The sequence below is a fragment of the Cladophialophora psammophila genome (assembly GCF_000585535.1).
Source record: "Cladophialophora psammophila CBS 110553 chromosome Unknown aczJe-supercont1.12, whole genome shotgun sequence".
NCBI classification, from domain to species: Eukaryota; Fungi; Ascomycota; class Eurotiomycetes; order Chaetothyriales; family Herpotrichiellaceae; genus Cladophialophora; species Cladophialophora psammophila.
In genome coordinates, this window is record NW_006912933.1 from 237,610 (window position 1) to 264,193 (window position 26,584).

At 52.7% G+C, this 26,584-nt stretch overlaps 9 protein-coding genes across 9 annotated transcripts; 4 read left to right on the top strand and 5 right to left on the bottom strand.

Moving 5' to 3' along the window:
- Positions 1-375: 375 nt before the first annotated feature.
- A1O5_07761 (uncharacterized protein) lies at positions 376-2,621 on the bottom strand (the record flags this gene model as incomplete). Its single annotated transcript, XM_007748349.1, has 7 exons — positions 376-566; positions 621-1,136; positions 1,185-1,450; positions 1,506-1,943; positions 2,000-2,338; positions 2,389-2,495; positions 2,553-2,621. The coding sequence occupies 7 exons, from the start codon at positions 2,619-2,621 to the stop codon at positions 376-378; spliced, it is 1,926 nt and encodes a 641-aa protein (XP_007746539.1).
- Positions 2,622-3,074: 453 nt separating this feature from the next.
- Positions 3,075-4,874, top strand: A1O5_07762 (uncharacterized protein; the record flags this gene model as incomplete). Its single annotated transcript, XM_007748350.1, has 3 exons — positions 3,075-3,282; positions 3,333-3,830; positions 3,877-4,874. 3 exons carry the CDS (start codon positions 3,075-3,077, stop codon positions 4,872-4,874), a joined length of 1,704 nt encoding a protein of 567 aa, XP_007746540.1.
- A 1,957-nt stretch (positions 4,875-6,831) lies between these two features.
- On the bottom strand, positions 6,832-9,018 carry A1O5_07763 (uncharacterized protein; the record flags this gene model as incomplete). Its single annotated transcript, XM_007748351.1, has 1 exon — positions 6,832-9,018. One exon carries the CDS (start codon positions 9,016-9,018, stop codon positions 6,832-6,834), a length of 2,187 nt encoding a protein of 728 aa, XP_007746541.1.
- A 609-nt stretch (positions 9,019-9,627) lies between these two features.
- Positions 9,628-11,217, bottom strand: A1O5_07764 (uncharacterized protein; the record flags this gene model as incomplete). The annotated part of the gene is made up of 1 exon (XM_007748352.1): positions 9,628-11,217. The coding sequence occupies one exon, from the start codon at positions 11,215-11,217 to the stop codon at positions 9,628-9,630; it is 1,590 nt and encodes a 529-aa protein (XP_007746542.1).
- Positions 11,218-14,862: 3,645 nt separating this feature from the next.
- A1O5_07765 (uncharacterized protein) lies at positions 14,863-16,644 on the top strand (the record flags this gene model as incomplete). The annotated part of the gene is made up of 1 exon (XM_007748353.1): positions 14,863-16,644. One exon carries the CDS (start codon positions 14,863-14,865, stop codon positions 16,642-16,644), a length of 1,782 nt encoding a protein of 593 aa, XP_007746543.1.
- Positions 16,645-17,225: 581 nt separating this feature from the next.
- Positions 17,226-18,077, bottom strand: A1O5_07766 (uncharacterized protein; the record flags this gene model as incomplete). The annotated part of the gene is made up of 1 exon (XM_007748354.1): positions 17,226-18,077. The coding sequence occupies one exon, from the start codon at positions 18,075-18,077 to the stop codon at positions 17,226-17,228; it is 852 nt and encodes a 283-aa protein (XP_007746544.1).
- A 1,450-nt stretch (positions 18,078-19,527) lies between these two features.
- A1O5_07767 (uncharacterized protein) lies at positions 19,528-20,709 on the top strand (the record flags this gene model as incomplete). Its single annotated transcript, XM_007748355.1, has 2 exons — positions 19,528-19,659; positions 19,762-20,709. The coding sequence occupies 2 exons, from the start codon at positions 19,528-19,530 to the stop codon at positions 20,707-20,709; spliced, it is 1,080 nt and encodes a 359-aa protein (XP_007746545.1).
- A 155-nt stretch (positions 20,710-20,864) lies between these two features.
- A1O5_07768 (uncharacterized protein) lies at positions 20,865-22,250 on the bottom strand (the record flags this gene model as incomplete). The annotated part of the gene is made up of 1 exon (XM_007748356.1): positions 20,865-22,250. One exon carries the CDS (start codon positions 22,248-22,250, stop codon positions 20,865-20,867), a length of 1,386 nt encoding a protein of 461 aa, XP_007746546.1.
- A 2,011-nt stretch (positions 22,251-24,261) lies between these two features.
- A1O5_07769 (uncharacterized protein) lies at positions 24,262-25,041 on the top strand (the record flags this gene model as incomplete). Its single annotated transcript, XM_007748357.1, has 1 exon — positions 24,262-25,041. One exon carries the CDS (start codon positions 24,262-24,264, stop codon positions 25,039-25,041), a length of 780 nt encoding a protein of 259 aa, XP_007746547.1.
- Positions 25,042-26,584: the final 1,543 nt, after the last annotated feature.

Consider the following 26,584-nt stretch of genomic DNA (forward strand, 5'->3'; position numbering starts at 1 on the left):
TATAAAAATTTTGGCGCCATAGCTGTGAAGCTTCGGCCATTACCGCAGGGCTTAATCACCATTGATGGTTAACCGTCATCCCGAGCGGGACTGGTCCAGGCGCCGCATCCCGGTAGCTCAACCTAAATAACTCGGCTTGACACAGAATGCCCCTTGATTCAGGAGTACGAACGAGGCCGAACGAGACATGGCGCGGTGGATATATATATATATATATATATATATGGGTGTGCGTGCCAGCGAAGTGTCAAAGACATGGTTGAGACGATTCGTTCTTCCGGATGAAGGTTACCATAGCTACTCACCACTCTGCCAGTCGGAAAAGGATTTGTTTGATATTCAATCATTGCTTTCAAGCCAACGACTTCTCATATTTTATTGTGTCATGGTCGGTTCATCATTGCCTCCTCTCATCCAGCCGTCATACAAAAATTCGTCAAAGATCGGCCATTGAAAGTCCTGGAAAACGGTGTCTGGTGACCACCCGATACCCATCATCATGTTAACTGAGTCTGTACCTGGTGAGTTCCAGATGACGGGTTTAGCAGTCGTGTTAGCCTTTTCGTCTTCCAAATCTGTCAGCGATGGGGATCAAAAGCCAGTGACGATATACAATATACCTTCAACTCCCTCATACGGATTTGGCTGGCCTCCGAATTCTTGTCGCCACAACCAGAAACAGTCAAAGGTCACACTCACTCCAAGTCTGTTTCGACAACGGAGCCATAGACTATCGGGGGTGCCATCGGGTTGTTTGATGACCACCTTACTTGTCCATAATTGTGACAAGATCATCGTCGCCCTTGCCGATATATCGTCTGACCTAACACTTTGTCTCTTGTTCAGATTGATGGCGGAGAAATAACACCTTTGCCCTCGCTTTAAGTCTAGCGATTCGCGGACATGAGACTTTCCAATGCGGAGTATAATGAAAGCCGAGAGATTCCAGTTCATGTTGATATTTGTCGAGCCATACTCAGCCATTCCTTGCTCCTGATCGAGTTCTGTAGCGAGCTCGATCAGGGCACAAGCAAATCCGTACATGTTGATAAGGTCCTCGTTTTCGATGTTCGATGAGGGCGCAATCAAGCGGCAGGCTGAGACTTGTAATTCGGCAATTAGGAGCGCGAATTGATCTGGAACAGCTTAGTAGAGGTCACAGATGCAATGGGATGTCAACGAACCAAGTTTTGAAGGACATCCCACACTTAACACAGCCAATTTCGAGAGGCAAGCATTGATCGTAGGTCCAAGCATCATGTTACGCTCATCTGGCCTTTTGGACAAGGCATCCCGATCGATTTGTAAAATGGCCTCACTGACCATCTGGTTTAATTTCCTCTGAAACCGTACCGGCGGAGATAATGTGTCTAGTGGATTTTGTTTGTAGCCTTCATGGCAATAAGTGTCTGCTAATACCAAGGGCGGCAAGCCTCGTGCATTATTGACTCTTAATTCAAGTCGTTAGCTTTTCCCGAGAACTCTGTTCACTTCTTCCTTCTCACCTTTGGCAGGTATATAGACACATCGACCACAGTCTGGTCCGGAAGCTTCTCTGCTGACTGTCATATTTGAGCGGCACTCGAGTAAAGTCCTGAACAGAGCCATAAACGTGAAGGCCAACGTTTATTGCAAGCTGTATCATGGCGCCCGCTAGTTGCGGGGTAATATCCTTCTGCAACGTATCTATAGGCATTTGCCATGTGCAGAGAAGTACAAGAGCCTGTATCGTCGGTAAAACTCTCTCAAGCGAGAAAATTGCTCCTTTTGCTAGGTCCAAGACTTTGGGAGCGAGAAGGAGGATCAAGGTTGGATCCTTCGAATACCTTCTTGAACCAATGACAACTATAGTCCAAAATAGAAATGGGGAAGCTGCATGGCAGTCATTCGGGTGCAGTTTATTGTCAAAAATTGGCAGGTATGGTAAGTTCTTCTCAAAAAACCTAGGTGTCCTGTAAGGGTGCGATTGGTCTAGGGCAAATTTGAGTTATTCACTCACAATCCGAAGCATTCATCAATGTCTTGCGCATCAACAGCCAGATCTTGAATAGTTTGCGACCGGGTGGCGGCGGATTGGGCACTGGCAGATGGGATACCACCACCATTTGTAACTGGCCCTGGAGGAGCGGGGACACTTGTCGAAGCATCTAACGAGTGAGGGTTGAAACTGGAGAGCTGAGCTGTCGCGAGTGCTCCCGTCGATGTTGGTGCGCTTTGGAAACTCAGAAGTCTCCCAGGAAGTAGATTGTCCGTGGATTGCGACTGAACTTTCTGTCCAGGCGTACTAGTCCCGACTTGCTTCTTCAATTGATCTAGCTCGGCTTGCAGTTCGGACTTTCTGTTCGACGAGATCAGCACAAGTCCGTTAGCCGCGCGCAGTTGACATACGTGCGTCGTTTCACCCGTTTGAAGTTCTTGGAGACAACACAATCCAATTTAAACCGTTTGCACCGCGAGCATGGCTGTGTGTAGTCTTTCGAGGCGTCGCATCGAAGCTAGCTGCTAGTTACTCTCAGATCGGCACATAGAGCAGGGTTGAACAAATCGCGGACCTTTTGCTGGCGACATTCCGTGCAGGCTCTGATTCTTGTGCCTTTTATTTCCTCCGAAGCATTGCCCATGTTGTACTCCTTAAGAGAGATGGATATGCAGGTGGGATGGCAATTGAAATGACCTGTCAGCAAATACAGACTTCGCTGCTCGGCCTACCAAGACAACAAGTAAAACCACAGTCTCGGTCATCGAGGTAAAATGGAGTGCCACAAAGGGCTTGAGTAAGGGGTCTAACTCATTGACCTTTTCCTTCAACCATTCCAAGGAGCACAACAACTGCGTGGCGTCAAGACATCGGGTATTGGAGGTCGGCGAGTTCCTTGTTGGTGCCAAAAGCAGCATCAGGAATTCAGGTGTCGTGCCAAGATATTCACGTGACCGATGCCCATGGGGCTAGCTTCCTCGCTTCCACCTGCGGCCTTCTGAACTTCGTTTGCTTCAATCTTCCATCCAACTCACAACCTCGTCAACGGTGGCCGCACGCACGCAGACCGGCCTCCTCTTCCTCAAGCCGACCTCTGATGCGTATCGGTCGGGGCCACCGTGACTATAGGGACATTACCCTCAAAGCACAAGTCCGGGCCATTCTGCGGCGCTCACAGAACTCCGCGCATTTCGGGAACCCGTATATTTCGCTTCACGATCAAATCCGCCTGCAAGATGCCGTCTTCAAGCAGGCAGCGCGGCTAGATAGCCTGCACAAGAGCACAAAAGCCTGGCGAAACTTCTGTGAGTTGGACAAGAAGCTGGCGCAACCAGAGATTTAATACGTGAAAAAGACAGGTTGAAATCTGCAAATCATGGGTTCACGGTAGCTGTCAAAGATAACATAGTCACCGCAACGTTACCGACAACATGTGCGTCCAGAATCCTCAAAGGATTCTGTCCACCGGAAAATGCCACCGTCACCAAGTTACTTGAAAAAGCAGGAATGGTTCTAGTTGCAAAGACCAATATGGACGAGTTTGGCATGGGTTCGCACTCTACCCATTCCGCCTACGGCCCCGTGGTCAACGGTGGGTCGGTAAAGAGGGATCATCTGTCAGTTGGTGGAAGCTCCGGCGGAAGTGCGCTTGCTGTCGCCAAGGATCTGGCTCATATCGGGATCGGTACCGACACTGGAGGCTCCGTCAGACTGCCTGCAGCTTATATGAGCCTTGTCGGATTCAAACCATCGTATGGGATGATATCTCGTACAGGGGTAATCCCCTATGCAAACTCCCTGGATACCGTCGGAATCCTCGCCAAATCAGCCATTGACGTTAGGTTGACATTCGGTCAGTAAGTTTCTGCAACTCGGGTTTCTTTTACTTACTGGTGCAGACCTTCTGCAGCGGTCAGATTTCTCAGATCCAACCTGCTTGGGTTTGTCGTCTCGAGAGCGAGTCAGAGCTGCAAAGCATAAGAGAAGACGAGTCGTTCTTGCTTCCAAACTGTTTGTCACAAGAGTCCCTTCTTCAAGGCGATTGCTGGAAGTACAAGGCCTAGCTTCTGCGGCGTCAAGAAGAAGAAATCTTGCTGTCACGACGTCACAAAAGTACCATACCCGACGAATAGGGGTGCCTCTGGAGTACAATATTGACGAGATGCATCCCCTGGTCCGCTGGGCTTGGACGGCAACTCTGAGCCATTTGCAAAACGTGTACAAGTTCGAAATTGTGCCCATTTCCCTTCCATCTACAAAGCATGCACTTTCAGCTTACTATGTCCTGGCGCCGGCAGAGGCTTCTTCAAACCTCGCAAAATATGATGGTGTCCGTTATGGCCGGAAACGCACTGCCTCTGCAGATGCAGACGGCGGTCCACTTTATTCGGCATATCGATATGACAACTTTGGACCTGAGGTTCGGAGGAGAATCCTGCTAGGAACCTACACCTTGAGCGCGGGGGCAATCGACAATTATTTTATCCAGGCTCAAAAAGTCCGCAGGCTGGTACAACAAGACTTTGACGCGGTTTTCAGAATGCCAAATCCTTTCCGTGACAATACTGAGGCAAACATTCACGGCGTGGATGTGATTATTGTCCCTACCGCTCCAAGTCCACCGCCATATATAGAAAGCCTGAAATCTTCTAGACCTGTGGAACGATATATGAACGACGTTTTCACAGTGCCAGCAAGTCTAGCAGGTCTTCCTGCAATATCGGTTCCTGCCCCAGCTCATCCTGATCATCCTTGGAATCCTGAAGTGGCTGTTGGCATGCAAGTCATTGGGCAATACGGCGACGACTTTGGGGTCATCTACTTCGCACAGAATTTTTTGTCAAACTTCCACCGGAAAGACATGAGACGGACAATGGAAACCAAGATATTGAGCTAGGAATAATGCACGACTGCTACGGTTTTTGGTCGATGCGATGATCACGCGTCCAAGACGAAGTCGCTCAGTTGATCTTAGGTCCCAGCCTTTCACAGCAGCAGGCTTCAATTCGGCCTTTGACATTGTCGACACGCAATTCGTTCAGACTTCAACCCATGATACTTAGATTTACGTGCCATAATCACTGATCTTTTACTACCGACACCTCGCTCAACTCGCCCGCACTAAGACGTCTTCGCAAAATAATGTATATATCATGCTGACTGTGGCTGCACGACATCTCAACCGTTATGGCCTTCCTCGTCTCGACTTGACAGACACAACATGAGACAAAATGGTCTAATCCACCGAGTGTCACCCCTCAATGGTACGCTATCTGCTTAAGCCACGTGTTCTCTGGCGCACATGGATCCCAAACCAGGCACATATCTGTGCCACGGTACAACGCCGTCCACCTAAGCCTGAGCCGAGACATAGAAGAAAGGATCGACCAATTCCAAAGAATGCTTGCGTGGGGCGGCAGATAGCCCGGCTTGAGTCCCCATAAGGAGCCCCCTACCGGTCAGTCAGGGCGAAGTGGATCTTCGAGACATCAGAGAGATCATCAACTTCTCGGCGATCTAAGGTGTCGCGCGGATAGAAAGGCGGCCAAGTTTACCATGGGATGAACTAGGGACCTAGCCTTCCAATGGACAGGTCAGACAGTGGGCCCATGGGCCAGATCCACACCCAACAGCAGAGTCTCAACCACTCACATGCACTTGTCTCCCGCACTTCCTCGTCGGTAAAGGACTCAAACGCTTGATGGCCCTCCGACGGCAGGAACAGTTCACACAATACGCAATCGACTTTTGCATGCCAATCCTGGGCGTGGAAGATCTCATGCTACGTCTCCTCTGCTCTACAGATCCTACACAACGTGCAGCTCTTTACGAGTATTATAAAAGGTATCAAGTCAATCATAACACGGGATGCAGAAATCCTTGCAAAAGATGACTCTGGGAAAAGATGACAAATTAGACATGCACGGATCTCATATCCATGGCAGGGAACACGAGATCCGAACCCGTCCACCTGGCCAAGGTGATAACGATGTGGAAATGGTACCGAGCGTGCGAAGGTAGAAGCTGGTCCGTACACCCGGACTCTGTCACATCGGGGACCTATGATAAGACCGTCTAAGGATCAAAATCTTTCGGTAAAACGCTCTAAGCCAGAGAGGAAGTCGGCATCGGAACGGTGACACCAGGTGAGCATGTCGCAAATCCTGGTGGCGAGGCTACTTTGGAGATCGGTGCTGTGCAGCAGGCGATCAATGACATTATCATGGCTACTACTACTGGACGTGGAGATCTTCTAAAGACCAACACGAAAAAAGACCCCGTTATGTGTCTCAACTCTGGTGTCACTACAAAACAATTGGAAGTTTAATAGACACCGTCGAGCTTTTCGTGAGCAAACTCCTGTCGGAGCTGAAAAATCCCCCGGCGCCGCAACGTCATTCTTTCCACCACAACTCCAAAACGTACAGTGAAACACCTACCCTTTGCTAGGTCAGGAGAGTTAGACGCATAATTCTGGAAGGCAGACGTTGATATCGAAGAAGTTTGCTCAGCCTGTGAGGCAGTTGAAGGCCACAAAATCTAGGAGCCGTGCCAGCTATAGGTATTCATCATAAGGTCAGATCATGCGGACTTACCGACCGAGGACAAGACGAAGAGGGCAGAAATGAGAAGCGGCGTTTCATTCTCAAGAAAACCACCACAACCTGAAGGGGTTAGAAGATAAACACTAAGAGAGAATACGTCCATGGGGAGATGTTGAAAGGGAAAGCAAAGCGCCATATACATGTGTCATGGTATAGATAAAGCCTTTCAAAATGCCCGCCGATATACAATATATACCTCACCCTCCCCCTTGTTCCGGTTCTACATGAGGACAATGATTCCATACGATCTCAACTCCGTCTCAAGACCTCCCAGAGCCCGATGGGATCGACCATGATGGTCCACCCGTCCGGATTCCCATCCATATTATTACTGTCCTCCCCCTGTGCACGGCCAGCGGCGACCGCCACACCGGACCATTTCTCCCCCTGATCACCCCTCTTGCACGCGGGATGGACGCTCGTCTCCTGCAGGCCCTGGTGCGTGCACATCTTGCCCAGCCCCACGAGCGCCAACTGGTTTCCACACCCCGTGGTCCAGGTGCGTCGCGCGATCAGCGTCACGTCCAGCCCCGCGAACTGGCACAGCAAGTCGCCCGGCCGCGCGTCCGTGCAGGCGAACCCGATCCGCGCGGGCTCGATGCCCGCCGAAGGGTTCGATTCGATGATGATTCGCGGCCTGCTCAAGGAGGGGTTGTGGTGCAGGCGCTTGTCGTGCGCGTGCAAGAGGATGTGTGGTATGGCGATAGGGATCGGGATAGGGATGGGGCTTGTGGAGTCTAGTGCGTCGGCGCTAGATTCGGTTCCTGCGACGGGGGCGGGAGGATTTGGAGATGGGGAAGAAGGAGGAGTAGAGGAAGTCGAGTAGTTGTACAAATGTGACATCTCTTCGCTGTGGGAGGCGGCGTGGATGACGTTCTCGATCAGATCCGCAGGGAGAGGCGCGCGGATGTAGGTTGTCCCTACCCCTATCCCCGTTCCCGTGCCTGTCCCGGGTGCCGAGGACGACGAAGTAGTTGTCGTTATCGTTGTCGAACTAGAGCTTTTCTGCGTTCTCCCGGTCGACGGTCTGGACGTCTTCTTCCGCACTTCATGCCCGACGTACTTCGCCCAGTCCACTTGCTCGAGCCGCTGACGCAAGTCGCGGATGCTGGTCCATCCGGGGAGGACTTCGTCGATGAAGTTGACGTAGTCCGGAACCAGCGGGAACGTCAGGTCGCGGAGTCTCCGCGTCAGCAGGCTGGCTCCCTGGTAATGATGGCCGGGCTTCTGTATGGCTTGCAACGCCATGTAGCTCTCCACGTCGGCCTGGGTGATGCCCAGTGCGCGCTGGGCCAGAAAGATGGCCTGCATGGGTGATCTCGACCGCGGCGGCAGTTGTGATGATGTCCGCTGCTGCATTAGATAGCTGAAGACCTCGAAGTAGACCTCAAGGATATGTTTTGAATAGTCCGGTTGCGGACCGCGATAAGAACCCGGCGGTGCCTCGGGATCGTCGCCGCAGTCGCCAGCGATGCCCAAGATGCCGTAGACCTTGTCGCGGCGCTCCGCGCACTTGGAGTCGTAGAACTCCAGAAGCAGGTCCTCGAGCGTCGACGCCGTGTGCGAAATGCGGCGCGACGTGAGCCGGAAGGGGATTGTTTGCGTGAACTGCTGCACGAAGGCCGGTATTGGAGGTGGCGCCGTCTGTGATTGTGAAGTGGTGATCGAGCGCACGGTGCGGACAATGTCCTCAAAGTCGACCCAGTCGAGATTGGCCGTGCCGCAGAGGACTTGGACCCGGCTCGCTCGGACAAACTCCTGAATAATCCAAGTACGCGTCCAGTATGTGCCCTTGCAGAGTTCGAGAAGGTTGGCCCAGCGCTGTTCGTAGGCGTCGACAAAGTACTTTGCGCTGAAAGCGGCTGCCGCCGACGACGCTGACGGGTCCGGCATCTTCTGATGCTGGTGTTTCCTGCAAAATGCGGCCATCTCGCTGATGAACTCCATACTCCGGGCCTGTCTCCTGTCCTCGGACGGCAGGCCCAGCCACACAAAGGTGAGGACGGCCTTCTCGTAGATCTCGGACATGCGCTGGACGTGGAAGTTCCGTTCCTCCAGATTCTCCTGGTCGATACATAGCGCGTCGACCCAGAGGAAGCGCGACTCCCCCCGCTGGCGCAGATGGTACAGCAAGTTCCACAGGTTCACCCGCACACGGAACGGACGCCCGTTGACCCGGATCTGCCGAGTGTATGTCTCCATCACCGCCGCCGCTGGGGGATTTGTGCTGCTGCGGTGGTGTCTAAGGTTGCTGGCATTCGGGTTGGGGCCCCAGGTATATGAGATGGCCGCGTAAGGGGGGCGCCGGTGGATGGCGTACTGGGTGATCCGGAGACTGATCACATCCTTCTTCGTACCGCCCTGGATCTGCAGGAGACGCATGAAGTTGCCGTATAGTTTGAGGCGCTCATGGCGGAACTCGTCAGTGAGGTTCATTTTCTTTTCTCTCTTTTCTTTTTCTTCTCGTTTGGTCCTTTCTTCTTCTTTTTTCCCTGCTTCCTGTCGACTGCTGTCGGTGGCTGTACTGATATTCAGAAACTCGTTAAAGGGTCGAAACCCATAGCATCCGTCTATAGAAACACCCGAAGCGTATGAATACGTCCGGTCAGACAGAAGAGCTGGTCCCAAAGCTCCAGTGGGAGTCCGTAAGCATCAAGGTTGGCAGTCCATTGGGGGCGACTATGCATGTAGATGTGTATAAATGTGATTGAGCGAGCAACATACGCTGATGGCACTGCGAGCAGCGGCGGCGTCTAAATCACCAACAACCAGATTAATGGCCTGGGATTCTATTTCTTCGACAGGTGACAATATTCAAGGGGTTGTATATTTCTCTGAAGGTTTTACAGAAACGTTTCAAGTTGGACGAGAATAAAAACAAGAACCTCGAGGCTCACGTGACCATGTTTGGGGTCTAATAGTTGAGCAATGGCAAGCAGAGAGTGAATCGAAACTCTTTCGGAATGTTTCGGGATTTCATTCATCTTTGTTCATATCTCATTCAAGGGCTCCTGCTGTTCATTTCGTCTCCGAGTCGCATTATCATCAGGCTGTCATGTCCATAGTGTCGTCCCCATCATCTCGCTTCTCGAGGGCATCAACCTGCATCTCGCCATCACCCTGTCCATTTGCACCAGCCCGGTTCCTACCAGCCAGCAACTCGCGCCGGACTTCCGGTCCAATGTCCTTATGGCCTCTGACCAGCAGCAAGTCTAGGAGCGCTTCTCGCTGATCCTCCGTAATTTCATTCCGATATGTCTGCGCAAATATCAAGAGGCTCTGATGCCACAAAACGGGCAATTTGGCTTCTTTGGATCCCAACGCCTCTTGATCCTGTCCTCTTGAGGCTCTAAATCGCAGGAAGTGAAACACTAGGCCGTCCACAACTTTATATGGCAGCGCATATTTCTTCGCAAGCAAGACGCGGATGAAAATGTTCGCGGCACCGGCGGCTTCGCTATTCACGTTTGCTGTTTGTTCAGCCGAGATCTCGCACAGCCGCAACAGCGCGGCGGCAGAATGGAGCACAGGGATCTTTATCTTGGCCAGCACGGACGAGATGATGTGCGCCTCACGCAGCGTACAACCTGACTGGACCAGCGGAAACAAGAACCCCTTGAAGAATGCAGAAGGTCGATAAAAGGCAGCTTTGAGGGCATTGTAGAGATGGACATTGAGTTTCTTGGTTTCTTGAATGTCCTCTCTTACGCGGTCGAGGAGGACAGTTTCGCAAAAGTGCTGTCCCGTGGCCGCCGGGGCCGAGATGAAAATCTTTGTCGCGCGGTAGACAGCGTGTGGAGTCCAATTCTCCGGTCTGGTGATGGAGAGAAGATCTGGCCATTGTGGCAGGGTTGGGAGGACTTTGAAAGGTTTAGGAAGAGGACCGGATTTGTACCGCGACAAGAGTTGGGCGACCTTTGTAAATGTGTCGACGACTTTCATGGGAATTTCCACAGCATCTTCCATGGGGCCGCCGCCTATGAATGGTTGGGGCTGTTCAGCGGAGCGAGGTGCTTCCAACGCCTCTTTCTCAGCGATACGTTGCAGAATCAGGTCCGCAAGATTCGTCGATGGACCTTCGCCTTCCTCTTCTTCCTCCGCTTCCCCATCAGCTCGTGGTGGCTGCTTTCTGTGCCTCTCATTTGATACCAATTTGTCTCCCGTGGTTAGACTTGCTATTGATGGTGCAAAGTCGGCCAGTTCTTCGCCGTCTTGAAGGAACCTTTTGTATACCGCCATCTCCTCCGGATCCATGTCGTCTTCGGGAGCTACTGCGTCGTCGTCTTCCGGTATCCATTCCTCCTCGTCATCAAACCGATTCTGCACTTCCGCTTTTCCGTTCTCTTCCTCGTCGTCTCCAGCAAACCTGGAGTCGAAGCCGAATGCCCCATTCGTGGGGGATGTGAAATTTGAGCCGGTTGCCCGACTTTCTGCTGCGTCTTCATCTGCAAGGTCTTGAGATATTGCTAGAATCTTTCGCGAGGATCGAGAATCAACGTAGCCGTCGCCTTGTGTGTGTTCATCCGACCTTGACTTCCTCTTTCCCGTGATTGATTTGGTTCGAAGTCTACCACCAGAGGCAGTGATGTCGTCTTCGAGAGGAACATGTCGGCGAGTTGTAGCTGATTTGGACATTTTGATGAGCCTCACTGGTGTACCTTCAAAGGGCAGGGATAGGGATTGGCGAGGTCGAAGACGCGGTGCAGACTGTGGTCGGGCACAAATGCACGAAAACAAAAAATTATTTTGATGCTGGCAGATCATGGTGCGGACGGGAAATTTTACGCGGGGTTGCGATTAGTCATCCTCGGTAAATATTGCAGCATTCAGCGTTCCTCTATATCCATACTGGGTACCGAGTACTTCTTGCGCAATACAACCTCACCGCAAGATAGCGAACAGTTCTCGATCATCATAGAGTAAAATCAATTCTTACGGCAGCTTCCGTGCAGTACTAAATGGACAGAAGCCGCAGATGTTGCTATTGTCCTTGGCGCAGTAGGTCGTCCACAACAAAGCTGGTGATGATCTCTCTACGCGAGAATCCATCATGACCGTCTCAGTCTGAGACGAAGTATTCGATCTGGAGATTGTCCCAGAGGCGAGCAGTTTTCTAAGACCAGACAATAGCGGAGACAGTGAGCTCTTTAACGGGCTTTGCTGAGTTGAGACATCAGAGGCTTCAACACGATGGTCCCGACTCGTCTTCAACACAATGAACCAGGCTGCTATTACTTTCAACCCCGGTGAGCCAAAGTGAATCAAGTTTGATCCCGCCATGCCTCCAAGGATTTCGGCGCATCCGGATCTCTCAGCCGGAAAGTCAGATTTCAAGTATGTCTCCCTTCAGCCGTCCTCCGAAGCGAAATCGATATTTGGATGCTTCACAGGGTAAGTATGATCATATGGGATAAAGCAGCAGCTCGGCCAAGTCATTGTAGTCACCCTGACTGTCCAAACAATTGGGCGTCCCACACGGCGGTGAGAACTATCCTTTGGAGGGCGACATCAACCGCATATAACGCACATCCTCTTGGGGAAGTCACGTCCGAGCTTCCAATAACAACGAAGTTCCACCGACCTGTGTAAATGAGTATTGGTTTATACGAAATGTCAGTCACCCAGCAACCAAGGCGATTGACATACAATTTCCACAGGGACTCGACGGCGAGAGGACGGCAATTGGAAGAGGCCCTGGCAACAGAAGAGGTTCGCTCACCGCTAACCCGCTATCGACGCCGTTGGAGGCATGGGTTAAGCGAGAGACTCAGGAGTAACGGTGGTACAAGGTTCGAGGGCACATGGTCAGATTGGCAATGCGGCCAAGCCGAGGATATACCCACGGCTAAGGTGGGATGGGCACAGGCCAGGAGGAGGGGGGAGAGAGCGTGTGGAGGAGGATGTGGGTTCGCACATCGGTCTGTATCGGTTCGTGGTTGACGTGCAGATGGACGGAGATCAGGAGGAAGTGAGATGATGGCGTTCAGACAAATGCCAAATGGCTGAAGAGAGAGATGCCGGCGTCCGCAGTCAGAAGTTCGGCGACTGTCAATCAAACAATGCCAACGAACGACTTGGGATCGACCATGCTTGTGGATCACCGTGGTGTTTGTGTTGTGTTGTGTTGTGTTTTCTTTTTTTTTTTTCTTCCCTCCTATCCTTTTATTTTTCATGTGCAGAAGAAGGATGCACGGTGCCGTACCTCGCTCGGTTTCAGGTCTAAGATCGCTCTGCAGGGTCGAGAGATGATTGGTGACATGCAAGAGCTGGGAGGAACGGGAACGGTTGATCTGAAGAAGGTCTGGATTTGGCCAGAGGCCTTTTTATCTCGGGGGCGCGTGGACGCAGCAGCAATAGCAGTCACCGGAGCGCGAACTAGCCCCAACGGCCTTTTGACTAAGCTTAACCTTAACTACCTAGGTACCTACTTGTTAGACTCCAGGGGGGGGGCTAGCGCTGTCTGGCTACTCTCTTAACTAACCCGGCAAACTCCGGGCCTGTGTGGTGCCTGTAGGGTGTCTTCCCATTGCACGCGGCGCAGCTTCCTCCAGCGCCGATTCACTGGCTTGAGGCTTAATAATTTGTTAGTCGTGGTTATCAAGTCGTGCAATTGACTTGTTTCCCTCCAACCAGCCGCCGCCATTTGCGGTTTCCCTGCGAAATGCGCTTTTGGCAGGTCTTTTCCCTTCGCCCTTTCGCATTGCATATTCGCGTCTGCGTTTGCAACCCTAATCAATGATGGATGATTAATTACCTAACGAGCTATGTACCTACCTCGTACCTAGTAGCTTTTTCTTGCTCCCTGGCTGCTCTGGAAAACAGATCCCCTCTCCCCCCCTGTCCAACAGATCTCCCATACGAGTACAGTACCGAGTATAGAACCCCGTATTCGTTGTGAGGAGGAGAGGAATAATAAGGATCATCATCTGATGCCTGCATCAACCATCAACTATCAGCCATCAAGTATCCTCTTGGCCCCTTCGATTCCTCCGTCTTGTCTCCTTCTCTTTCTCCTTTTCCTTTTCCTTTCCCCTCTTTACTCGTAAGCGCCATTACTTGCATCCTTCATTGCCTATCAACCACCCGAGTACGAGGTACCGCGTCTTCATTCCTGTCGCCGCCACCGCCGCCGTCCTTCTCCCATCTGCCATCCTCGTCCCATCTCACCCCCTGGTCACCCGCAATCCCTGCCTGACACAAATCCGGCCCCTCCGTATCCAGCAAGGAAACGAAACTCTGATCAAATCCACATTATTCATCCCTCTGTTGCCTCCTCGTCGGATACCGAGCATTGTCCACTGCTGCTCTGGAATCGATCACTTCTCCCCTCCCTCCTCCTCCTCCTCCTCCTCCACCACCACCATCTCTCGCCAATCCCACCCCGATCTCTAGGTTAAATCCTCTTAAACCCTTGGTGCTGTCAGTTTTACCGGCAGTCCCGTCCTCGCCGTGATCGTCCGGTCTCAAAAGGCGCATTCGCAATCATCCCAAAAAGAAAAAGCATATCTCACCAATTAATTTCCAGGCCCGTGTCGTGGCCAACCCTTCTTTTCTCACAGTTCCGCTCTCCTTCCTCTTCCTCGTTGTCGCAACGTTTCAAAGTCGACTGCGAACACCCCCTGGCTCTATATAACACACTCAACCGAGTCGACCATCTCACAGCTAAATGCGCTTTAGTCGCGGTTACCTTAACAACCCTTGTACGCCCCCCGCGATCGCATTTTCTTCTGCCGGCAGTCCGCGAAGCCCCCTAAACAGCGCTGTGAACCTCCTCCCTTTTTCAGACATCTCTTCTAGAAAGCGCATCCTCCGTTCCCGAGAGCCGCAATCATCTTCCCATCCATCTTGCCATCTCCAACTTCAGACCTTCCCACCTCCAACTCTTGTCCACCCTCCATCCTGCAAAACACCCCCCCCCCCTTTGGCAGCCATACATTCCGATCCGACATCCCAACCAGCTCACGTCAATAACTGTTTATCGACTCGGCAACCCTTCGTGAAACATCCCCTGGCTCCCGAAATTCACCTGTGCCCATCTGCTAGACCGCCAGCCTCGAGAGAGTATCGACCCACGGCCACCACCACAGCCAGCGCCCTCCCATTACCTTCTCTACCTCCTCCCCCTCCTCCTCCTCCAATGTGTGGACCGCTCCACACTCGGTGCAAGATATTGATGCCTTGCATGACTTCAAAATAGGACCTCCGTCAACGTCCACACGCGCGCCGCCTTTTCCACTCGGCCTCTCGACGCCACGGAAGACCGGTGCTTAAAGAAGCATCATGAGTACCCTTTTTCAACCCGCTCTCAGAAATCCTTTCGGCTCTCCTATCGAACCTTCACCGAGACCTCGATCAATGGCTATTCTGCCTCAAAGCGCCACTAATAATCACCCCTCGCCGAAGTCGACCCAGGAAGACTCCATCATGACCTCTCCCGCACCCCCGAACATGGGACCTCCAGGGGCAGGAGGGAGTCCCGAGGTGGAACAAGGACAGAGCAACAGTATCTCGAATGGGAATCGGGAACATGTCTCCCTGGGTGCAAATAGCAGTACCGCGGCGGGCGCTGTGGGAGCTTCTCAGGGACCAAAAGTGGTGCAAACAGCTTTCATCCACAAGCTATACAGTATGCTGGAGGATAAGAGCATTCAACACCTCATTTCCTGGTCCAACACCAACGAGAGTTTTGTCATGTCCCCGTCGAACGAATTTTCAAAGGTCCTGGCCCAGTACTTTAAACACACAAACATCTCCTCCTTTGTCCGGCAGTTGAACATGTATGGCTTTCACAAGGTCAGCGATGTTTTCCACACCGGATCTCCCGAATCCGCCCTTTGGGAGTTCAAGCACGGAAACGGCAACTTCAAGAAAGGCGACCTGATGGGACTGCGGGAAATCAAAAGGCGCGCTTCGCGACACACATTGATACATCGAGACTCATTCTCCAATGCCAAACCAGGCGTGTCTCAACCCGGGACCCCAGCCGAGGTCATGCCGGACGCGGACCAGCGTCTTGCGGGCCTCGAACAGGCCTTCTATGATGTGCACGCCAGATTACAAAGGACCGAAGACAACTACGCACTGATGAGCTCGAGATGTCAAGCACTGACCGAAGGACTGGTTCGATGCCATCAATGGATCCACAATCTCACGAGCGCCGTCCAGACAATGTCATCCCCTGAATCAGCACTGTATGCCGATATCGCCGGGTTGCAAAAGGAGATCGCCCGCCAGCTCGAATACGTACGCGCTCTGGAGGCTCCCCAAGACTCATTGCAAAATGGGAGACAGCCGTTCTATCCCGGCGGTTCCACGCTGGAACCGCCGCTTTCTCCACGGGGATTTAATTATCCAGACAGCCGAAGATCCTCCATCCAGATCGAGTCGCAACATGTGGGATTACGTCCTCCTGTCCCGCCGATACCACCTCAATTTTCTTCCTCCTCCCCGCGGCGCTTTGGGTCGATCAGCATCCCACATGTCTCTCCCGGATTCAGTCGTCCGGCCCTCCCAACACAGCCGCCGCCGGGCGTGCATCCATTGGCATCGGTGGTGACACCGCCACCGCTGAACTTGGCCCGGAGGCACACGTCAGCTGATATTCGAGAACACGGCTGGCCGCCTGCCAATGGCAATGGGAATGGGAATGGTTCCCCTTATGCTTCTGGACAATCATCTGTACAGTGGCAGCCGTCTTCACCACAGCAGCCCCCTCAGGCTGCCGGGGACCAACAAATTCGTGATCAACTGGCTCAATACGAGATCAACGGTCCGAAAAGGACCCCCGCGGTGAACCAGCCGAGCCAGCCGACACCGCCACTCACCTCCAGCTCCGAGGCTCCGCCTACGGGCCTCGGGGTCGAAAACGTGCCATGGCCATTGGGAGGGAGCAAATTTCCGCGCCCAAACTTCGAGCTGCATTCCGCCCCGGCCACGCGGAGAGGCAGTATGGCGACCTTGCACTCGTTGCTGAACCCCGCTGAGACCGCAGAGCAAGAGAACGAAGATGAAGGGCCTGGTCAAGGTCGAGATGACGACCGGAAACGGAAACGACTGACATGACTTGAAAAAAAGTTGCCATTTTCTTTCACTCGCCTGGATCACTCTCTATCGGAGCTCGGGGTTAAAAAAATTCGGCTGGACAATTGAATGAAAGGCGATATGTTCACATACCGGGTCCTTACGCTGTACATACCGACCAGGAAAATGGATGGTAATTGATCGGAGTCCATATTTGACCGGGAGTTTGGAAAGACGCTCGTTTGGCTTAGCGAGATGGTTGTGGAATACATTCTGGCGGCCTTTTCATCGGCGCTGCACATTTCAAACAGTAGAGATCGGGAGCTTGAAATAGTTTCTGAGGCACGGACGATTGAGAGCGTGACAAGCAGCTTCAGGATCTCAAGTCATTTTTATCAGATGGTCGAAAGTTGTCTGGGAGCGCTCTCAACCAGTTCGCTGGTGTGCTTTCGGCTGAGCGCCCGGAAGCTCTCCAGGGCTGGTGAAGCACAATGAGACTGCCCCGGATATCTGCTCGCATTTGCAGGGGGGGACGTCGACGTTGGAACTGAGGTGATATACTAAAGTCCGAATCCGGGGCTTCACAATGCAGATACGATCTCTCGAGCGCTTGTCGTATTTCGTTACCCCGGTTTGGTCTCAACCAGGCCCGTTCCTTTTCCCTTATTCTTGTTTTTCTTCTTTTGTTTCTTCGCGGCTCGAGAGGCGAGGAGCTCGTCTAGGTAACTGCCAGTTCCACGTTTTTTGTTTGCTTTCGATTGCGCCACATGGACCATATCGGGTTCAGTAACAGGGTCAGCGCGATCAGGTTCTGCAACTGCTACGTGCGACCCATTGGGAGCAGAGTTGGCGCCAACCTCTCCATGCGAATGTGCTGTTTTCCCCGCGTGGTCTATTTGCCGTTGCGCTTTCATAGCCTCGCCACTCCTGGACGCTACTTGCCGCAGATTTGTGGCATTCCTCTTCCCCTTGCCGAGGCCCGAGCGGGATTCTTCCTCGTCCGAATCTCCCTCGCGATTTACACGTCTCGGTGCCCGTAGCGGTGGTCTCGGTCGGGCGGTCGTTGCACTGTGAGTACCTGCATTGCCATTGGCGACTCGCCCACGATGGTGACTGGGGAGCAACTGCCTCCTCAAAAAAGCCACCGCTGGATCGGTGGCGGCGGATCCGGGCGTTGAGGTCGATTCTGTGGTGGTGGCGGCGCGATATCCCACCCCCGCTGTCTCGGAGTACACGTCTTTATTCCGCAAAAACTCCCTTTCGAGATCTTGTTCTTCTTTGTCCTTGTCGTAGTCTTCGTCTTCATCTTGCCCATCGTCATTTGCGGGCGCGGCGCGGAGCCATGATTTCGCCAGCTGCGCGGCCTCGGCGTGCAAGAGGAGGGCCGTGTTTGTAGCGATATCAGCTTCCGATGCACCTGTTGTTGCTTTGGCTTTCATTCTCGACGGTGCGGCGGCGCCTTTCGAAAGGGCCATTGGGGCGTCTCTCTCTCTCTCTCTCTCTCTCTCTCTGTGTGTGTGTGTGTGTGTGTGTGTGCCGTCGGTGTCGGATGTTTATACACTAGGTGAAATGTTAGCTTTGCGGATGGCGGATGCGGGATGTTGGAGAGGGCGCAGAACGCGGAAGGTGAACCGATGTGTTTTGGGGGAATCAGCCTTGTCAACCTTGTCAACTTTGCGCCTTCTCTTTTGAAGCTAACAGTACCTCGAATTCAGGCTCAACTGCAAATACTATGAAATATATCGTTCGGTGGTACAATGACTATCGCAGTGAAAGAAAGGATTCTCCTGGATCTGAGACAGTGGCAAGCTCTAGATTTCAACAGGCTAGGCTGCGGAGGCACCAGAGTGCTCTTCCTCGGTCACGGATGACCATGTCGACTCGCTTGACCTGGCTAAGCTTCGTATGGTGATCCAGGAGGCAGATCTTTTTGGCTAGGAGCTGCTCCCTTGGAACCAAGAAAGGATTGGAGAGAATATTCGTCGGTCAGCGAATGCCTCCGGGTGGATGTCACCTTCGCTGCGAGGACAACATATATCATTCCGGCCGCGATGAAAGCAATGGACATCGTGCAACTCCGCGAAGTGACAGTTGAGTACCGGAGTTTGTTTCCCTTCTGTGGTCCAACAGTTAATCCATGTCAACACTGATCGATGAGGCAATCTCGTGGTCGGATAGGAAATGATATCGAGTTCCTCTTAACGACAAACATCCCCCAGCAAGACCGGACCACCCATCCAACTACCTCGTAACCTTGAGCCCAACTTCGACAACCTCGCACTGAATCTCATAATACCTTCTCACAGCCTCCATAGCGCAATCACCGAGTCTTATTAGATCGTCTGTAGCTGCTCTGACAACTCTGACGACTCTCGCGTTCTGGTTTGGCAAGCTGCTGAACATCAAGCAGCCGTACATGATCGAGATAGGCATGCCATCGGACTAACTAGCTTAAAGAGAGAGCTTAATAAGAAGGAAGCAAGAAGAGTCGACGTTTGACCATGTGTCTCGACAAACCTGCCTCAACCAGAAAGGAGGCGGACAAAAGGCCCAATATGGGTGATCGGTGTGGGTGGGAAAGACAAACCCCAGGCACGCCCGTTGAAGCTGAAATGCCATTGGCGCGTGTTGGACCGACAGGCTTGATCATTGCTCTCAATCTAGCTCCTGGCAGGTCGACCACGGCAGGCACAGCAACGCTGAGGTAGCATTGGCTAATGCACAAGATGACATGGTACTCATGGACCCTATGAGAGCCTGGGGATCCTTCCTACAACCCAGGGTCAGGGACCCAGGTACCGCGGGAACAGACCTGTGAGAAGAGATACCGGCAGACAACATAAAAGGAACCAAAGGTACAAGTCAAGCACCCCACTGGACGTACTTCCGTCTCTGCCTACATTCTTGTCTGTTCGATCCGCCAATATGGTTTGCCTGGCAACCCCTTTGCTGCTCAGCAGCGCTTTCACTGCTGTCTCGGCCTACATCCAATATTCAACTGTGACCGGCTACTTCCTCCAAGATGACAATTCGACCAATGCCACCACCTTTGACTATGTAAGTGGAGAGCAAAGATAGCAACGTCTGAAAGAAATGGAAGAGAGAGAGAGAGAGAGAGAAACAAAGAAACAAGTCCTCCTAATACTCGTTCCTGTCTAGACTGCCACCAACTTCGGCCTCATCAACCAGAGCTACCCAACCGACCCCTCCAACGCCGCCTCGCTGACCCAGTGGCAAAGGTTTGCCCTGGTCATTGCTAATCTGACCAAGTCTGCTCCCTCAAATGTCCAATTTAAGCTGCTTTTCATGGGCCGACACGGCGAGGGCTGGCATAATGCCGCCGAATCTTACTACGGTACTCCCGCTTGGAACTGCTACTGGTCCCTTCTCGACGGCAATGCGACAGCCACATGGTCCGACGCCCACTTGACCAACAATGGGATTGCTCAGGCCCTTGTCGCCAACAAGTTCTGGCTGTCTCGTATTCAGGAACAGAAGATCCCGACGCCGCAAAAGTACTACGTCTCGCCCTTGTACCGATGCCTGTCCACGGCGAACCTCACATTCTCCGGCCTCCCGTTACCTCCAAACGAACCGTTCATCCCCACGGTCAAGGCACTACTCAGAGAGTCCATCTCCGAACACACTTGCGACCGCCGCTCCAACAAGACATACATCCACTCTCAGTTTCCCACGTACAAATTCGAGCCTGGTTTCCCAGAGACCGATCAACTCTGGACCGGCGTCACCGCCGAGACCAACTCCGCTCAAGACGCAAGATCAAAGACATTGCTCGACAACATCTTCTCAACTGACGACTCTACTTACCTGTCCTTTACCTCGCACTCCGGAGAGATTGGCTCCATTCTGAGAGTCCTCGGGCATAGGACCTTCTCGCTGAATACTGGCGCCGTGATTCCTGTGCTGGTGAAGGCCCAGAAAGTTGCCGGACTCAGCACGATTTCGACGCAGGCTTGGACCCCCAGCCCACACTGCACCGTGCCGCCTGTCACCAGTGTCAGCACGGGCACCAATGGCGGCTGTGTGTGTCCGAACAGTGCGGCGCCAGTGACGACGACGTTGCCCCCATTTGCGGTGAGCACTTGATTTGGGCATCCTGCAAGGCTTACACGCCATCTGAAGCGCTGCTTAATTGGATTCAGCGAGTTGCTATAGACGGTGGTCTAGAAGACAGATCAGACAGGGACAGAGAGACCGCACGCGAGGAGTAGCACCACCAGTCCATGTTGTGTAGTAGATAATTATCCGATTAGGAGTCCTAATATATCTGCACTCGGCTTCTGCCCTGATATCAATTCGCTCGTGACCAGCCCCGTCCCCAGACTCAAACTGATTCCCCACGGGCCGTGCCCAGATGCTAGCCAGACGCCGCCACCGCCGGGCCGCACGCCGAGGTAGTGCTCCGGTATCTTTCCGAGCACTGGGGTCCCTCTCTTACTGACGGGGCGGAAACAGAGTCCTTCCCTGACCGTCTCGAGATCGTCGTGGTTGGCTTGGTCGCCTTCCTTCGCCAGGCCCGCCAGCTGCACGGTCATCTTGCGAAGGGACTTGATGCTCTCCGGATCGATCATGGCTTTTACGTCGCTCGCCAGTTCCGGCAGCGGGAGCGAACTGTCGTTCAGCCCGCCCAGCCAGATCTCCGTCTCGCCGTTGCGCGCCAGTCGCGCGAATGCTTCCGGCGCATACGACCAGTGGCGGCCGGGGGCGCAGTATATCGAGTAGCAGCGCCAGTCGTCGCTGGCTCCGCCTATGCGGCGCTTTGTAGGATTGACGAAGGGCGTCTTGTACCGCGGCGACCGGACCACAATGCTGTGCCCGGCCAACGGCTCGACGGGAATCAGCAGCTTGCTTTGGGGGAAGAGCGCCTTGAAGACCCTCGGTGTCCATGCGCCCGCGGATATGAGGACGTCCTTGCACTCGAGCTCGAGTTCTCCGGCCCCGGCCTCACCGGCGTTGTTTGTGGACTGCAATCGGAGCCCCTTCAGAACCCCGTTGTCGTCGGTGATGATTCCGGTTGCCTTGGTCGAGAGATGGACCTCGACTCCTCGCTTCGTGCACTCGTCAAGGAGGAACTCGCACAGCTCTCGCGGCTCGACCTGCGCGCAGTTTTCCGGGCCTGAAATCGTCTCGAGCGTCCCGCCCGCCTGCGGAGTCCATACAGCAGGGGATCCATCAGGATTGAGCACCTCGCCCTCCCCACCACCATCCCCACCACCGGCGTCGCGACGCCCGTTCGCTTCAGGGTTCGACCCCGCCGACTCGGCCCGACTCGTCCCTTCACGCAACCAGTCATCCTTCCTCTCTTGCTTGCCTGTCGACTTCCCCGCGACGCCACGCTCATCGATGCTCAGGTTGTACGTGTGGCTCCCCGCGTACCCCCACCTGCGCGGGCCATTATGCTTCTCGGCCAGCTCGCGATGCAAGCGGAACGAGAGCGCGCCCAGCGATGCCACGGACGGGCTGAACCAGTCTGCCGCGAGGAATCCTCCGGCGAAACCACTCGCCGAGGCGAGCAGTGCGGGCGCGGAGTCGACGATGTGGATTGCTGGTGACGGGCCTCGCGCCAGCGAGAGGTAATAGGCCGTCGAGAGGCCGATGATGCCTCCGCCCAGAATTACAGTGGACATTTTGTCTTGATAGCCCAGTATTGTATATCGGATGGGTCTCTCTATATCGGATATAGGACGCAATAATGGAAGGAGGGAGAGGAAGAGGATGGAGTTTGCAACAACAGCGGTGATATCATGTTGTTTGTCCCATGTGCTGCTGCTACACGAATCCTATCCGTTGCCGTGTATTATCGCAGTTCTCCGCGTCCTTCGTGGCGGGCCATGCCACTTCGGACATGGCATTTTCTAAACTGGCCGCTTCTATTGGATGCAAGCAGCAAAGATTTCTGAGAGATGTTGTTCGCCTCTGCACTCTCCACACATCGCACCGTCTATCAGTAGCCGTCAGGGAAACAGGGGGAAAGAGATTGTGGGCTGGAGGTTCAAAGCGTGGAGATGTAGCTACATCAAGCTAATGGATAATGTGTGTCTACACAGAATTGTGATGTCCAAGCGACATGAGCTTAAAGAATGCGAGCAACAAGCAACAACCTCGACCGGTAACGATACATACTGTACAGTGCTGTTCAACGGTATCTCAGACATCGTACAGTATTGATTACTGGAATCGTTGGCGGTATAGTCTGCGAGTCTCACGAAATAGTGGTTCACAATACTGTTTCGCGCCTTGTTGGGCTTCTCCATCTGACTGGGTTCTAACCATGTCTCTACCGCAAAAGACTTTCAATGCATGGCCTTTGCCGGTGGACACCTGACAGGTACAACGTACAGGCCATGTAACCCTGCTTAGATGGTTCACTTCTCAGTCCCTGTCTAGGGCCACCCGAGCTCTCTCCTGTAGAGACAGTGGGACCAGCTTTGATGGAGAGTCAGGCGCTTCTCCATGGATAAGGAGCTTGAGCCTTGAGCTGCACTGTTTTGGATTTGTCGGGTGAGTGATACCGGTTACAACCACTATGTGCCTTGGCCCCCGGCCTTCAGTTTTCCTCCCTTCGCTCCTCCGTCCGCACTCAGGCACTGCCATCTGTACCAGTCGCACATCCAGCAATTGCTCACATCAGCGACAGCAAGAACAGCTGCGTTGCTCGTGGGCCATTAATTTGGCCACTATACACCTGTCGTCACGCGCCACAGTATATATGGGAGCGGTACTATCATGGCAAACTCGAAAATTCGCGGCAACAGGAGGGTACAGGAGGGTACAGGAGGGCGCATTTAGCCAAGGACAGATTCATACCCGCGCCTTCTTGCGCTGGTACAGACGACTGCACCGACTTCATCTCTTTTTTTTTCCAAGCTCTGAGACTTCTTCCGATGTTGTCATACCCATCATTTGTCTGAACTTCTTGAGCGATCCCAGAGTTAGGGGCTTCGTCAATCCGCCGGCGATCATTCCTGTTGTTGGCACAAATGATTAACGAATTGTCCCGTTCACATTCGCAAGCACCGCAGTAATGTCACGGGAATGTGGCACGTAATATCGCAAAGCCTTGTTATTCGCTGCTGCTGTCTTGACCATATACCGAGATGAGGTGCTTAAAGAGAGCGACACGAGCTAGTTCTATTTAATTGCGACAAAAGAACGTTGTAGCTCGCGGATGGAATTCAACACCCGCCTCGTGTTCATCAGCTCCACCCCAAAGAGTTCTTCCAAGCAGAGCAGCAGGTGCGAGTAGCCAAGACATCGATACCTTTTGGCTCATGCGGCTCGGCCTGGTCCTCGGATAAAGAACAGAAATAGACATCTTTGCAGAAGGAAGAAAAGGCTGCGGGGACCGTTGTTTAGTCAACACACTGGCTGTAGCGCGGGGAAAGTTGACCTAGCCAGAGTTGGCGGTCTATACCGAGTATACCCACCATTCCACACCAATACATCATGAACGTGCCTTCAAACCGCTGAGATCATCTCCTCAAGTTGCTGTCCGGGAGAACATCTGGGAGATACCGAGGCCCGGTTTCTGGATTTGTTCCCGTCGACCTTTAACAATGCGTCTAGTCCTCATTCTTGAAACTGGAAACTTCAACAACAATTCAATTTTAAACCCAACCAGTCTTATATCTTCCCACAATGTCACCTGCATCTCGACCCAAAGCCCTTCTCTTTGACATTGGGGGTGTTTGTGTCGCATCTCCTCTCAAAGCGATTCTCGACTTTGAACAGTCTCAGCGCATACCTGTTGGCTGGATCAATTACGCAATCGGGGCAAAGTCGCCATCGGGCCCTTGGCAGACCATTGAGCGGGGAGAGGCACCGCTAGATGCTGCCTGGTTTGCATGGTTCAAGAACGACCTTGAGGATCCTTTGCTATGGGAAGAATTCCATACGAAGTTGAATCGTGGATCAGGGTCTGTCCCACCCGTCCCGAGCATTGACGCCCAGACTCTGTTCTGGTATATGATGGGAATTGTACGCAATCGAGATGAGCAAATGTTTTCGGCGCTGCAGAGGCTGAGGGCGTCTCAAAAATTCGTTCTGGCGGCGCTGTCCAATAATGTCACCTTTCCTAAAAGTCACCCGTACAACGATCTCACACCTGCGCTGGCGGATCTGATGTCACAATTCGATGCTGTCATCTTGTCTGCGACTGTCGGTCTGAGAAAGCCAGAGCCGAAAATTTTCGAGATTGCAGTACAGCAAATAGACGCAATTGATAAGGAAAGGAGCGGAAAGGGTGTGAGTCCGGAAGAGATCTTGTTTTTGGACGACATCGGAGAGAATTTGAAGACTGCGACGCAACTTGGATTTAAGACGATCAAAGTTCGGCCGGGAAAGATCGAGAATGCAGTGAAGGAGCTGGAGGAAGCTACGGGAGAGAGTCTTGTGGATAAAAAACAGGCAAAGCTATAGACAATTGAATTTCTATGCAAACAGATGTGAACGTCGAGTAGAGATCCAGAACGCAGCGATTCAACGTGCAGTTGATATAAACCCTCATTGATACCTACTTTGGTGGTGCATTCTGTAGGAATGGGATTCAACAGGTGGAATTGGCTCTGAGGGGCACTCTAGGGAATGCCTCCGTTCTGAGGATCTATATTGCTATCTGATGTAGAATATTTACGGCAGGCAACAGAATGTTGCCTGTTGCAATGCTGTTGATACCGGTTCGTGGCGCAGGCATTGCTAGGCATTGGTTCCATAGCACGACTGTTCCTGAGGCACAAGGCTTTACAAGATGGACGTGCCGATGAGGTGCCTAAGAGTGGGAAAAGCGATTAGGAAGACTAAAGCGCTAAGTGGGCTGCCCAGTAACACTTTCTCTTGCAATACGGCAAAGTCGGGTGCAGACAAGCCGTTATGCGCTAGCCAAGTTAACGTCCTCACCGCCTTGATACCGACTTTTCAATAATGGCCGCCGTGATAGTCATGGCACAGGCAACAACTATGACCGGTCTCTTAACCGGTAAGGTATCTATTGTCAGTGTTCTTATCGTGTTGAAATAGCTTAGCCTTCTATAGAGGAATACGTCAAAGTTTTGGGTCTTGTCATCTTCTTTGAAAACTCGAAGTTTCAGCAAAAACCTCAGCAGGGGGTGTTGAGACGAAAGTATCCGGCCGCGGTCCACCGATGTCGATCGAAGCAAACTCTGAGGGAAAGAACGTACCGCCGTCCCCAAAGCCAATGATGATATTGATGATGGAAGAGGAAAGAGAGGGCCCCCAGGGGGCTTTGGACCAAATTGATGACCTATTTGAAGAGACTCGACCATGGTGGACTGATATTGTGATTCAAACAAATCTTTGACGCCCACTTCGATAGTCCCGGACGCTGCGAACGTATCAGCGAGTCATGTTTTCATCGACACCACTTCTCCTGGTTTACGGTGCATGAGAAGATGACCAGCGACGATGGGGTGTGCGCCGACCAATCCCCCGCAAAATGCTCCCGACGAGGTGATGCGTTGCAAAAATATCCAGTGTGGTACGTTATACCTAGCTACTATAAGTATTGTTAATCTCATTACCCTGTGCGGAAAAAGAAAAAAATGAAGAGGAATCGTATTGGGCAGAAGTGGAAGAAAATACAATAACCGGAGGACCAGAATTTCGAGAACCAGGAGAGCCCCACATTCATTGATATCGTGAATTGCCCATAAGTATACAGCTAATTTCCAAGGCCAAGTGGGGTTTCACGATTCGGCAAATTCTAGGATTGGTTAGTTGGCTGTGCCTTACCCACATGCATATTGTGTAAGGGGTCTTTAACTCTTGGGACAGGCACTAGGTCATATGGTCTATTTTCTGGAGGAGCTAGGTATGTAATCACGGAGTTAACACAAGCTCAAAGTCAAGAGGAGGGGTTAAAATCTCCCTTGGCCCGAGGGACGTTCAATTAACGAAGCCAGGGGCGCGCACAGGGCCCTTAACTGGCCGGGTTCCTGGCATCTTT